Genomic DNA, 15,131 nt, shown 5'->3' on the forward strand with positions numbered 1-15,131 from the left:
AGCAGTTGTGTAATTTCCTAAGTAAAGGAGTCCACACTCAAGTCTTTGAAATTGACATTCTGGCCAACAGATATGCCTCACGTTGCTTCTTTGATGCAAATGCTACTAGGCCAAAGTGAGTTCGAAGTATGAGTCCTTATCACAAATGACATGGAACAAATTACACGCTAAATTTTAACACTTAGTGGTTTAGATCAAACCACAGTAAATATCCACACGAGACGCGCAGACGCGCAGACGGGGGAAGCGAGCCGGCGCGCTCCTCAAGCTCAGACAGCGCGGATTCAGGACGCCGTTGCCAAGCATCCATCTGGCAAATCTCCGCTCTCTACCCAACAAAACGGACGAACTCCTTCTGCTCTCCCGGACAAATACGGATTTTTCAAACTCTGCTGCTCTGTGTTTCACGGAAACCTGGCTGAAAGACGCCATTCCGGACAGCGCGTTGAGTCTCCCGGGCTTTCAGCTGTTCAGAGCAGATCGCGACGCAGAATCAACGGGGAAATCGCGCGGCGGCGGGACATGCTTTTACATCAATGAGAGGTGGTGTACAGATGTAACTGTGTTAAAGAAGATGTGCTGTTCAGATCTAGAAGTGCTCTTCATTAACTGCAAGCCGTTCTATTCGCCGCGGGAGTTTTGCTCATTCATTCTCGTCAGTGTCTACATTAATCCGCAAGCACACGTGAGCTCCGCTTTCAAAAGCAAAAAAAAAAAAAAAAAACTTCCTAGAGAAATAATAAGGGGAAAATACCATCCTTTTATTTTAAATCTATATTTCACAAAAAAACAAAAGTTATTTACACATACATGCCAAAAAGGCACTTATTAAATATCCTTCAGGACCAAAGTATTTTCAAATATGATCTAATAATAAAAAAAATCCTTCATTTTATAATTACAAAAAGAAAAGGCAAAAATACACACACAAAAAAAAAAAACAGAAAATAAACATTAAATAAATAAATTAAACATTAACAAAATATGTACAAACATTTGCTTCTTGATTTAGGTGCAAAATGTGCACCAGGAAATAAAGTTAGACAATGTTAATAAACTAGTTAAAGGAGTTGACAAAGTGAGTAAGACACACTGGTCCACATTTTTGGGCCTTGTTAACAATTATATTATTTGTTTCAGAATTTTAAACAATATTCCAGCGACAAACAGACATGCATCCATATCTACTCTCAGCATTTTATATGAATCTGAATACTTCAAGTCTATAACTAATATTCAAGTTGCCCAACCAATCGTTTGCTAATGTTTTGCATTCAGATTTCAAAAGAAAAGGCTTTGAAACTTTTGGCCCACTTAAAATGACTATCAACCTGACCAAACAGGCTCTCAACTTTTCTGAGAAAACAAGATGAAAACACTATTTTATCATCACTGGATTCTTTGGTTTATCTTGTCCTCCACTTTTGGTCTTCAGTTTCCTTTTCGCTCGTTTTAAACATTTAGTCTTTGGCTAAGTGAGTCTTTGAATCTCAGTTCGCTTTGTTTCTCACAGTTTGCTTTCCTCCTCTTCCAGGGGTCGGTTTAGTCCGGGAATGTACTTCAACAGCCTTCGCCTGAAGCTCTTCTGTTTGGGTTTGCGCTGCAGTGTGCTGAACCCTCCGCACTGCTGCTTTTCTCCATTAGGCACAGAGGATGACGATGATGATGATGACGGCATGCCCCTCAGATAACTGCGTGTGCTGGCGCTACGGGTCAGGGGGGTCTTGGCTGTAGCAAAGAGCTCACTGGCAGGTCGGATGAGACGTGGACGGCCGTTTTGTGTCTTCTTTTGGTTTGCATCAAGCTCGTCGTTGCTGGCGTTATTGGAGCACTCCCCCTGGTAGATGCAGGTTTGGTAGAGTGGGTCATCCTCAGTTGTGGCGGCACTAAGATGGCTGACGCTGCTGCTCGTGCTCCCGGTGCCAAGTAACGCGCGCATGGCTGCGGGGCTCGGAGCTCCCAGACTACCATACACACCGGCTGACTCCAGAGACTCATACACAGCCACATCACTCATGACGATGCCTGTGAGTGTGAAAACGGATAGCTAAATTAACCTCTGAAATGCTTTAAAGGAAAATTACTCCCCGTTTTAAGGTTCTTTACATTTTAAAATAAGCCTTTAAGAGATTCTGCAGGCTAGTAAAGTATTATGTTGCTATGTTAAGGCATTTAGTTTGATCTTTAATCACACTGGAAAAAACTAACATGTGCTTTTAAATGTGTCGTCTATCACAACATTGTGCTAACAGCAAGTATTTTGTGTGATACAAATACATGCAGAAGTGCTGAAATGTCAGGCTTCCAACCTTTATACGCTATTGAAACAAGCTCATAAGCAGTAGGGGACGTGTCATTCAAAGGCCTGGTTTAGTAAGATCGCTATCATGTGCTAAAACTCACCATGCACAAGCCGCTGCTCTTGCACCATAAGAGATCTGTATTCATCCCATTTCTCATGCAGGGTTTGCTGGAGAGACAAAAAGACACAGTAAGAGTCATTTCACGTGTCATTTGGCTGATCTGTTCATTTTATTTTTTCCCCATCATCATCATCATCATAGAGAACAGGGAAGTTTGTGGTCAGTGAGGTCAGACAGCTTTCAGTTCTTTGTTGCTACTTCTCGCATCACAACCTATTGCAGAGTTCTTTGCTGTGCAGGGCCATTTTTTAATCAATTCAATGTCAAATCATAAAAAAATGAAAAGGTTGAAAAGTTGGTTTGTCATGATATTTTTGTATTTATTGTGATTTTGATTGTTTTTATCTGTTATTTTGCTGAATTTGATATAAAAAGAAAGCAGATAATATAAGTAAAAGTATAATCAGATACTTATTTTTTATGTTATGGCAGATAACTGTTAAATGGATATTAAAATTCTATAAAATAAATTAAAGTATTAAAAACTAAAATCAGTTACTTTAAATGCCACAAGCAATTTTAGACATCACAGTATTATAATGTACAGTATGAAAAATGGATATTAATTTTATGGTTTGCAAAAGATTAAATTGAACACTGTTAATAAGTTATTAGCATTTTTAAAGATGAACTTTTAGTGAGCCAGGGTTATTTTAGTATTATAACAGATTTTATTAATACTTTTAATTAGTGTTTCAGTTTTCATTTTAATTTTAGTCTAAGTTATGGAAATTGTGTGCTTTTGTCATTTGTAGTTTTTTTTAATAGTTCTATTTAACTTGATTTTATTTTAGTTTTAGTCATTTTAATATTTTAAATGAATAAAAATAACTCAAATTATAGCCGCGGCAACTAACTGAAATAAAATGTTTAAGTTTACTTTTTCTATCTAATATTTATGATTTATTTAGTTTCAGCTTTCAATGAAGAAAATTTTGTAATTTTAATGAGACCCTTTAACATTGTCTGACAACTATATTTAATTGATTTTTAAATCAGTTTTAGTTTGTATTTAAATAACTTCAACCCTGACAAAAGCCTTTGTACCAAAACATGTCTCTCAAATACCACAGAAGTGACAACCAAAATGAAACCGTATTATAGTTGTATTTAAACTTTATGGCCTAGGCATCTTCTTTCACATATGAGAATGTCCTAAGGAATGTAAAATTGTGCCTTGCTTTGTTTCGGATGGCACTGTGTCAGCTGTACTGTGGTATGTGAGGATTAAGACTGGCCTGTCACTGGAACAGGTGGGGTGTGAGAGGAAACAGGTGTGGTCAGCGCTAGTGTTCGGTGCCAAACCAGGGCAGCTGTGTTAAAGCTGGGCTTACATTACAATGCTCGTAAACATCTCTGTATATGAGACGACACGCTGCTTGATACGAGCATGTCGGTGTACATGTTCTTTGAGAAACTTACCTTTAGATACTGCAGTCGTGCTTCCAATTCTGCTTTTCGTATAGAGTCGCCGTAGACGGTTTCTAGCCTAGACACAGGAACAAAATAACACAGCACTGCATGACAAAGTCACTTCCTATATTGTGTGGTATTACACATCAAAGCCTCAGTGTATTAAACACTCCAATTAAACAAAGTCAAAGAGGTCTTTACAACAGACTTAAGACCACAACGTGTCTGAATATGAGCTTAGTGGTAATACAAAACTCCCCTTCCCCCAAATGTATATCATTTCAGGACCAGCATTGGTGATATGATATGAAGCAGGAACCTCTTTTTTTTTTTTTTTTTTTTACTGGGCTGCTGTAAACGTTCTCATTTACAGCATAACCCCACATTTAAAAGTGGAAATAATTGGGTTAAAAGCCGCGGAGAGGGAAGGCATGAACTTTTACGCATTCATGTGGTTCACATCACTGGTCTCCACACTTTATAAATGGAGGTTCATTTTCACTGGCCTTTCATCTTTTATTAAACAGGAAATAAAAGGGGCAAAGAGAGTGTGGTTCCAATTAAGTAATAGCAGATCAAATTTTTCATGCCAATCAAAAAAGACCACAGGTACACTCGGAACAACTAAAACTTCCATTCTACTTTAAGAAAGAGTAAATTTTGCTAATTTAAAAAAAACGTAGACATGATAGAACACTGAATATCTACATACCTAATGTTGTTGCCGGATGATTTAATGAGCTGGACGATTTCTTTATGGCGAAAGCCTTCAACAGAAGTGTCGTTCACACTGGCGATCGTGTCTCCTACAAACCCAAGAGAAGAGTGTTAAACTGAGAACAGATCTGACTGGACACAGTATACTAACATTTTGTGTGCAAAATTAATTCTTTCATCATTATTTTCTTTATTTTGAAACCTGGCTTTCCTTCTTTTAAGGAACACAAAAGGAGACACTTATTGTGAAATCCCATTTCCACACACTGAAAAAGAACGGCGACCATGGCTGCAAAACAAGAGTTCATAGGAAACATTTTCAGAGAGCGCATTCAGTTTCAGTTTGTTAAATGGCTTTTGAACATTTGAAATATAATGCACAAGTTGCATTGACTACTTTTATGGTGCTTTAGAGCTTGACATGCATGGTCACCATCCACTTTCATTGTATGAAAAAAGAGCAGCATGAACACTCTACTAGACATCATTTCTGTTCTAACACAGGAGTCATACAAGTTTGGAACAACAGCATGAATATAAAAATTATGTAAATGTATACACTCATCTTGTGTGTTTTTTTCTCTTCACGTGACAAAAACTCAAAGCAATCTTATTTGATGTAATAATTGAGCTTTTTTTCTCCTTTACAAAACTCAACCTGGAGGATTTTGGGAAGACAATTTACTAAAGTGTTTTGGGACACATCTGCCGGAGAGAGGCTGGATTGTCCGCATCAATATGTAATGAAATAATTCCTTTTCTCCCTGGAAAGTTTTGGGCTTTCTTGTCTAACTAAGAACAATGAGGTCATGTGCTTTTGAGAGACAGGTCAAAGAAGACAATAGTGCAAAGCATGCAGGGAATGCAGGAAGCGAAACCAACACTCACGCACAGCAACACTGAGTAGGAGTTCCTCTTTACCTCTGATCTGACATCAGTTTATCTATGAGACCTAATTGTTACATTTCACTCTGGAGAAGATCAACTGATCCCGGAACAGAGCAAGCGGGTATTTTAGACGCAGAACTGTTTGTTCTCTTTGAGATTACAGAAAAGAATGCAGATTTTACATATACAATTTCTAGCAAGTGGTAACAATTCATAAAAGCCTGAATAGGGCATTATAGGACAGTGGCACAGATGCATTCTTAGAAAAACCATCTTGTTCTACTTGTCAACTTGTTCTCTAAACTCGAAATAAAGTTGCTAACAAGTTTCTATAAGGACTGAAACTAATACATAAATGCTAATTCAGAAGTTTCTGGCAAGTTTTATGCTTTTGAAAGAAAATAATACTTTTATAGAGCAAGGATAATTAAAAAATGATTGAAAAAAAAAGAAAAAAGTTAAAACAAATGCAGCCTTGGTGAGCATAAGAGACTTTTTTCAAAAAATACAAAATTTTATGCCAAGTAAAAGATTTACGAGAAAAGAGAAGAGCTTTCTAAAACGAAAAGGAAACAACGTTTAAAAAAAAAAGCCACAGAGTGACTTGGCAGTATCCGGTTTTACAGTTTGAAAGAATAAAAATCCACATACAGTCTATGTGGGTGCAGCTCTGTGATATTTGCTCTTGCTAAAACAGCAGGGCTGCCACTCAACTGTCATGGTGTTGACAGACTGACGAGATCGCCAAGTGAGAAAGCAAGACATTTGCAAGCCTTCTGAAATATTACTCCTATTCACACTGACTCATTTCACTACAAAACAGGATGTTCAAGAAGTAGATGAAGGAAACCTATCCTTGTTATGCTTTAAAACGCACTCCCTATTACCCCAAGGATCACTCTGAATATTCTAGCCTCTGTGTCAAATGCCAGTTTAAAGAGCAGGAATTACTGAGCAAACATAAGGGGTGGTGTTAATATGAGCACACTTACCGACTTTAAGGCCTGCAAATTGGGCAGGACTGTCTTCGTGGACTTTGCAAACAAAGGTGCACATCTCTACTGAGTTCTCACTCTGGTGATGCAGCCCATATGTCTGTAGACACACAAAATAAAAAAAAAAACAGACTGTAAACAAAGCTGTCTCTTTTGCAGAGGGTAATGTTATTTATAGATATGCAATCAGATCATGCTAAAGTAAACAAAATGATTCATACGCTAGGCAGCAAAGGTGTGCCATTTTTTTGAAAGCCGAGGCTTATTGTTCGACGTAACATTGCTAAATCGGGTCTGATAGTGTTTCCACAGTGGCTTAACGCCATAATGTGTTCAATGACTAGAATGTTGACCTGCACGGCTTCATAAAGACTGACTGACAGACTCAATGGCTTAAAGGATGCTGAACGTGAGGGATGGCTCCAGGTGATTTACGCACATGCAAACATCCTTGATAAACAAGCCACACCAAAACTGGGCCATTTGAAACGCCTGGGTTTTGTTGTCGTTTCAATGTTTGAACTGTACATGCATCTGGCTAAGCCTTACGAAAATGTTTGGCAAATGTTAGCACCATATCTGAGAGTTAGCGATAGTTTACTTGGTGTCAAAACCCATTTTACATGTGTAATGTGGCATATTTCTGAATTAAATTGATATTCAATTATATTCAGTCAAAAAGGAAACTTTTAAATGTACAGTTACATTTACATTGAATATTTTCGATTATAACAATATATATCCACGACCCTTCATAGGCCAAGCGGTTTGCAAAAACGTATGGATAATATAATATAATGTAATATCTATGAACCTACATACAAGTAATTTTTAATAGTAGCAATAAAATGTTTTCTGCACCAGTAAAATCATGCAGTGCTGCAGTGGACTAGCAACTGGATTTCTGTGTAAACTATTGAGGATGTATTAAGGATGGAAGTGGCTATAACATTTCATAGTGGTGTGAGATATTTCAGAGCATTAATTCTATGAGTTAAGAACACCATGCACCTCTACACAGTAAGAGAAGTTTAAAACAGAACAGGAAGAGACTGTCGATATGCAAAACATCAGCTTTTGTTTCCATTATAACTGTAATCAGTAGCTCATGGTGAAACGCACATGCTGATATACTGAAGCCATTTGCATGTTGGTGCCTTTGGTATCAGCGGCACTTTGGTTCATGGATGTGTGCAGATTCAAATGAGTGTCTCACTTTGCTGTCAGTTTCCTGACGTGTGTGGAGCCCAAATGTTTGCTGTGGCGCACAATGTTTTCATCAGTCACCACAGAAACACGCTGTGGCTGTAAGACGCTCTCACGATATTCACTTTCACAATGAATGACAATTTCTTGAGAGTGTAACATGCATAAGAATGCCTTATTTCAATAGCTTTGAGGATAACTGGTGTTGCTGCTTACTCCCCATATTGAAACCCAAGGCTGTTGTTGAGGTTAACAGCTTTGTGAGCTGAGGATACTGTTAAACCTCATTCTGTCAGAAAGAAAAGGTGAATCTGACTAAACTCTGGGTGACTCTTCATAAAGGCGGTCTTAAAGGGATAGTTTACTCAAAAATGAACGTTCTGTCATCATTTACTCACCCTTGTGTTGTTACAAACCCCAATGACTGACTTCATTCAGTAGAGCACAAAAAGAGATGTTTCGAAGAATGCTAACGCTGCTCTTTACCATTACAATGACAATGACTGGGGCTGTCAATTGCCAAAAAAACACCAAAAAGCAGTCAATATGACTTGAGTGCTATATTTTAAGTCTTCTAAAGGAATTAATTCAATCAACATTCAGCAATTTTAGCCAATATTCAATGAAAATCTTGCTTGACAACGAGTTGCCATTCACTTTCATTGTATGGAAAAATATTTGCTCTTACATTCTCATTAAATTAAAAATTTTTATTTAATTTAAAGGAAATTAAAACAAAAGAAAATGTCATATGGTTTCAAATATTATGAGGGTGAGTACATTTTGAAACTCTTTTTGGGTGAACTGTACCTTTAAGGAAAAACCTCTAAATACCCATTGCAATATTGTATGGCCTGGACTATCAATAAACACTCCCAAAGACTACATTTAGAAGAAAAAAAACATGTAAATGTACAAACATCTCTGAAACGTGAATCATTTGCAAAGTGTTTTCAAATGTTTGGAATCGTCCGTTTCCTTCCTCTACCCACACACTCAAACCGCTTACGCGAATCTCTGAGACACTAAGCGCCTCGGGAGATGCAAAGTACAGACATATTTACATAGTAGATACGGCCAACCGTATCCCCGCTGCTAAGAGACTCCAAAAACAATGTTGTCTACAGCACGCCATCCTAGAAAACAATTAATTTCTTGATATGTCGCCTCTCATGTGACAGAAACTTGATGTCATATCCTGTACTAGAGGACATGGCAGGAAAGGAGGGGTCCTCCATCCTACATCTGAACTATTATACATTCCTAAGTATAAACTAGCTATCTGGTATATATGTCAAAACAAATGACATACTGCTTTGAAGCATGATAAAGAATTACTAATGCAGAGTTCATAATCGGTTCCACATTGAGGAACTGGCCTTTGATAAAGTGAACATCGTGAAGAACAAATTACAGAGAAAACAAGCAGGTTCTCACACCAAGAAGGATTTTTGATTCTGTCACAACTACAACTGGATTACACATAGATAAACCTTAGCTAATACTTGTTTCTGTCAAAATGAGGTCAAAAACACTGGTGTCATCGACTGAAAATAACAGCTATTTAACCATGAATAGATCCTTCATCCAAGGTCTTACTTTTCTTTAATTCTGAGCAGCCCACCCACATGTACAAACTAAGTCATCTTAGAAAGGTTTTACATTATTTACCACCATTTCAGACACCTTGAATGAATTCAAAGAGTTTTAAATCCCTCTTACCTGGATCTCAAAGCCAAAGGTCTCCTCCTCTTTCTTCATTAGGATCACTGTTTTCCTGGAAGGAAAAACCAAAATAGAGGGTATTCTATTAATATGAGCTAAAACAGTCTTAGTAAAGTTTCGTTCTAAGCGGTTTTGTCTCAATCTATGACCTTGACTGATGGTCAGTGCTTACAGGAACATGGAAGATGAAAGACACACAGAGGAAACGCATAATCAACCGCATGATGCTGCTGTTTTGGAGGATACGTCTATGTGGCGTAATGGGAAACGTTTGAAAAAGAACAAAACGTTTTTAAAAATTCTGGGTGTGACATCTGAACAGCTCATTTTCAAACTATGCTTTCAGTGCGCTTTCGGTTTCATACTGTTATACAGTCTGTGTTTTTACAATTCTCGATAACAACGGCATCAGGGTATGAATGACTACCGCACAGGTGCATTTTAAACTGGAGATGACTTCTGTTGGGATAATAGTAGTTGTCTAGACAATTGAGCAATCTCGGGATTCAAATGAGTCCTGTTTTTCTGAAAGCACTCATACATCATTAGGCAATCATGAATTATGCATACGCTTATACTAAAGAATAAAGAGATGCATACAGTGAAGAAAGATCGCATCTGACCATCTGGCCGATCCAAAACACACTCCCTTTTTATTCATTCAGACCTCATTGCATTCATTCTGTCCTCCAAAAAGGCCATTTTATATAAATCTATAATTGCGGTTGTTTAAGGGCGGATATTTTTATTCCATGACACCTTGGAAAAGGTGTGAAAGACAAGGGTCTGACATTTTCATAACTGTCGCAATAAATAGAGTATATTTTAAGGAAGTAACAATGATGCATGCACACACCAAACAAATCTGTGGAGCAATGGCAATCTTACCTTTGTGGTTCTGGCGAGTGCGAAAGGGGTTTCCATTTTTGCAGCCCACCATTCTGTTTAGCAAGATAGAGAGATGAAGGGAAAAACAGAAAGACAACAAGAGAGAAAGAAAATGAGTGTCTGTGACCTTTGGAATATCTGTCCTTAGAAATCCCCCCGATCAACAGGTCTTTTCCCAAAGTCTGAGCTGTAGGTTCTGCAATATGTTCATTACACACATATGCTGTTTAACAGCTTGGATGACATCGCAGATATAACCTGAAATGCATGCCTGTCTGCCGCTTTCACTTAACCGTTTCTGTCGCAGCTTTCTTTGGTTGGTCTCTGATCTTATTTTATCTCCAGACTAGGTACACTTATCGCTGTAAGCGTCTCTGAAATTATCACAAGGAGATCTAAGATGCAGCCAGGTTGGTGAATACAAGTTCTGTCATGTGCCAACAACTGTACTGATGTTCTGGCTGATAATGTTGAAAACCCAACCCAAACCACGCGAAGGACAAAAGAATTAATTCATATTACGCCCGCACTTACAGACGCCCATTCAATCGGACTGTACCTCAACCCCAACAACTTCAGCTTCCCACAAAGTGCACTTTGAGCACGAACCCTCCAAAGCTAGTAAAACGTTGCCTTTCTTTATTTTTGTACACTTTGAGAATTGTCGTAGGATCCCCCTCAATGACTTCATTTATTTCCAAGTAACTAAGAGGGTCCCTCGGGGGCAGTTGGATGGGGAAGCAAAGCTCTCGGCCGCACAATACCCTGTTGTGGCCCGGCATTCAAGCAAAGTGTAGGAGTCCAGATACAGAGAGCTGTTCATAAACCTGCCCTACAATCCAAAAACTTGTCATGTAGTACTCCACTGTAAGCTTTGTTCAAGACTAATTTCCGCAAATTAAAATACAACATTTAAAAGTTGCTGGCTAGTTGAGTAAAGTGGCAGTCAAGGAGCCATTGTGTTTGAACCTAAAATGGCAAAAATTGCGGTCATTCTGCCCTAATACATTTTTTTTTAAATATTTTTACCCCCCCCCCCCATCTAAAAGACTTCATATTTGTAAACCGCAAAATTGTCTTAAAGGGATAGTTCACCCAAAAATGAAAACTCTGTCATCATTTACTCAACCTCAATGACAAAACTTTGGATGTCACTGACTTTCAATATATGGATAAAAACATTAAACAAAAACAGAGAACTAAAACTAAAAAAAAAAAAAAAAAAAAAACAGAAGAAAGAGTCATACAGGTTTGGAATGACGGGGGAAATAAATGACAGTATTGTAATTTCTGAGTGAACTATCCCTTCAGAGCCATAACACATACTAGATTATAGATGTAGTTTTAATATAAACACCAGACACCTACCGGGAAGTACTGAGATCATATCAGACCTATTTGAATTTCAAAAGCCATTTTATTATGCGGTCAACAACACACCCACACTGACCCCTGGTCACTCAGGCTTTTTCAATTCTGCAGTAAATTCAGTTCCACACCACAAAGGTCACAGACAATCGGGAGGGGGCTTTACTGCCCGGGACACTTGGTCAGGATCCATAAAACGGCCCGGCTGGCCACACAGGAGGACTGTAAAAGAGCAGGCCCAGAATTCAGCAGGGACGAGCTGTTTACAGTTACTCAAGAGAGTCGGTGGAGTCAGACCTGCGTGTGGGTGGTCCAAAGACACAGGGAAACACTTTACACCATGAGTGACCATGAAACACACTCCAGGGAGTCTAAACCCAAGGGCCAGAAGAACCAAGCAGGCTCACATCTGTATGGTCAAAACCCAAGAGAGCAACTGCTTTTGCCAAAGCAAGAGTACATTGTAGAATTGACCAGCAGATTAATGTCTCTCTTTGGATTTGGAAGGAAGAGTTGGAGACTTTGTACTAGACATTGCCAATACCATCTATGTTTGCATCTATCCATTTAATAATAATAAATTATTATTATTTTCAGATATGTAAATTACATTTTCATTATTATTATTATTAAGATCAAAACATTTTCAGATATGTAAATTGAAATCTAATTTGCATTACTGTAAATAATAATAAAAACGTTTTTCTAATTTATATGAACATGTATTTTCTTTTAGCTTATGCTAAAATGCAAAAAAAAATAATCTCATCCATAATGAATGGTTGCTACCTAAAAAAAAAAAAAAGAAGCTGAGCATACATTTTCACAAGGTCAAAGGTTGAATGCTAACAATGAATAAAGTTATTTTACCACTTAACACTGTTTACTATTGAACTCATAGTGATGTAATCTGGGTGCTATCCAGTAGTAAGAGTTGTATGAATATTGGTCAATCTCTACTTTCAATGGCATGATATGAATTATTGCCTGTGTTAAAAATAATGATTCAGAGTCACGCAGAAATGAACAAGTGTAGCCACTTCTAAAGTTCTGCATGACTGCTCACACGTACACATTCAAATGAGGTTCTTCAGAGGAACCGTCACATGCTGATGGTCACAGATGCACATTGATGGACAGGTGTGAATGAACGCAGGTCAAGAAATTCTTTACATGCCAAGCAAAAGGTGACAACTGCTTGAGCCATTCAGGACAAGACTCAAACAGGGACATCGTAGTCTAATTGAGTCTAGCTACCTTAACTAGCCCCATACAACAGTGATTCTTAATCCTGGAGTACTCGAGTATTGCACATTTTGAATGTCTCATACGATATAAACCAGGTGTGCAATTAAGAGAAACATCCAAAATGTCCAGTTCAAGGCTACTCCAAGACCAGGTTTGAGAAACACTGTCCTTCTATAATGTTACATCCAATGATGGTGGCATATAAAAGTTATTAAGAGAGGAGGAGCTCAACTTGTGTGCCTTCAAACTAATCAAACTTGAGTGTTGCATGCACACTGCTGGTTCTAATCAAAGCAAACTCATCACAGGACTGTTGTTTCTGTGCTTAATTAAGACCAGACAAAACCAAACAATGTATTCAAGATGTTCATACATAGAGGGCAGATATAAAGGAGGCAACCATGTAATATTACTTCTAAAGCTTTGACTCCAGTAGCTGTTATTAGTATGAGTGATGAAGTATGAGTTCAGTTTTAACTCAGTAACACGATGTGGAAACTACAGCTCAACCTTGCAGAAGAAAAAAAACTGGCTTGCTGTTCTTAGCTGGTCTCCCAAGTCTGGCAAGCCTCTGAAACCAGCTAAAACCATCTTAAAATGGTATAAGATTATTCAGGATCAGGATTTTCTAAATAAGCCTCTGCACTCAATATCTGGCTAAAATAATGCCAATATTGCTCTAAAACCAGCCTAAGATGATTTATTGGTCTTATCTGGTTTAAGATGGTCTCCCTACCTGACCATCTAAAAATTGCCTTTAAAACCATCCAAAACACCTTTTTGATCATAGGTTGGGTGACTAAGACCAGCAAATCATCTTAGGCTGGACTAAAACGTTTTTTTCCTCCAGAAGGGAATCAAAAGTAGATAAATATAATCACATGTAGCCTAACACAATAGCTAAATATTTTCATTAATATTTCGCCATGGTACATGTAAACACTTTAAGGACTCAAATACAGCAAATTGAATCTTGAGGTTCAAATGAAATGCTCTAACCTTTTTAAAGTTCCTCGGTAGGGTCCCTCCAGAGTAAGCGAGGGTCTTGTAATTATAAACCTCAGTGGAGTTTGAGGGTCCACGATCCACAGTCCCACAGCTGTCCGATTTGGAGGACGTAAAGTAGATCTCCCCACTGTCATGACACAACGACCCGCTGTCCGGCTCGTTTGAGTTCAGCTTCTTTACCCGTCGGAAAGTCATATTTTTCATATTCCGCGTGTCACTCGATAAGAAAGCAACAGTAGATGAAAGAAGAATGAGAGATGAAAAGTACTGAGTGTGGGTGAAAAGCCACCCACTCGCCACCAGCCAGCACTCTGACTTGTGCAACAAAACCCAGCTTTAGCTCAGTATCAGCTGCAGCATCTGCGGACAGACTCGTCGGGTTTAGAAACAAACACACATGTGAAGGAAATATATGAAAAAGGGGGCGGGAACAAGCGATTGGAGAGATGCTGAAATATTCAAGGAGGCGGGGCCACACAATTGGCGCGATGTGATTGGTTGTCATGCACAGAAGCGATGTTTTGGCACGACCGTACATCGAAGGTCAATGAAACTGTTTTGCAAGTATAAATATTATTATTTATGATTAAGTTACATTTAAGGCATTTATAGGTGCTGTTATCAAGGGTGACTTACAAATCGGTTCTTTAGAACAGTTCGTTAATAAACCATTTCGAAACACGTCATGATGTACGCTTGTAAACATGATTATTATTATTATTATTATTTATACCAACTCGGAGGTTTTGAATGCGAGTTGATTAAACTAGTACATTCGTAATATTTATGTTGTTTGGATATGAAAGAAACTTACTTTTAGCCACACCATTCAAACTCAGCGTTTCACTGACTCGATGAATCATTGAGTTGTTGACTCGAGAACCATTCCAACAAGTTTTGTGCTTGTTTTGTTTACCGAATCTTTAAAAAGATTCGACTCAAAAGAACAATTAATCCACGAATCAGAATCAGACATCGTTAGCGTATGTATACAGAACCTTGTGATTAAACCAGACATAATTAAGCAATAGTAGCAACATTTTAGTTTAAAAATATCCGTAAATATACGTTTACGGCATACGTAAAAAAATATATAATAAAATAAAATAATTAACTTACTTTCAGTAGCGTAGAAATGGTACATGAGAAAATGAAACTTGGCACTTGAACCCAATGGTTGATCAGGCTGGTGTAAAATTAGTTAAACTGATGGCGCCCTCTAGTGCTCATATGCGGTAAACTCCTTATGAGT

The 15,131-nt window shown here is 38.1% G+C and overlaps 1 protein-coding gene across 1 annotated transcript; it reads right to left on the reverse strand.

The window, feature by feature from the left end:
• Nucleotides 1–939: 939 nt before the first annotated feature.
• tamalin (trafficking regulator and scaffold protein tamalin) lies at nt 940–14,292 on the reverse strand. The gene is made up of 8 exons (XM_016503862.1): nt 13,871–14,292; nt 10,256–10,308; nt 9,365–9,419; nt 6,434–6,536; nt 4,549–4,642; nt 3,846–3,912; nt 2,404–2,470; nt 940–2,025 (listed from the first exon to the last, which is right to left on the reverse strand). Exons 1-8 carry the CDS (start codon nt 14,081–14,083, stop codon nt 1,508–1,510), a joined length of 1,170 nt encoding a protein of 389 aa, XP_016359348.1. The 5' UTR covers nt 14,084–14,292; the 3' UTR covers nt 940–1,507.
• Nucleotides 14,293–15,131: the final 839 nt, after the last annotated feature.

Source organism: Sinocyclocheilus anshuiensis, unplaced genomic scaffold (assembly GCF_001515605.1).
Source record: "Sinocyclocheilus anshuiensis isolate Anshui unplaced genomic scaffold, SAMN03320099.WGS_v1.1 scaffold1658, whole genome shotgun sequence".
Taxonomy (NCBI): Eukaryota; Metazoa; Chordata; class Actinopteri; order Cypriniformes; family Cyprinidae; genus Sinocyclocheilus; species Sinocyclocheilus anshuiensis.

Bases quoted from the DNA above. Each gene is read 5' to 3' on its own strand.
- tamalin (XM_016503862.1), bottom strand. From the start codon at position 14,083: ATGAAAAATATGACTTTCCGACGGGTAAAGAAGCTGAACTCAAACGAG. The intron at 9,420-10,255 runs GTAAGATTGCCA...TTTTCCTTCCAG, and splicing joins CACTCGCCAGAACCACAAAG to GAAAACAGTGATCCTAATGA. The intron at 3,913-4,548 runs GTATGTAGATAT...TCCTGTGTCTAG, and splicing joins TCATCCGGCAACAACATTAG to GCTAGAAACCGTCTACGGCG.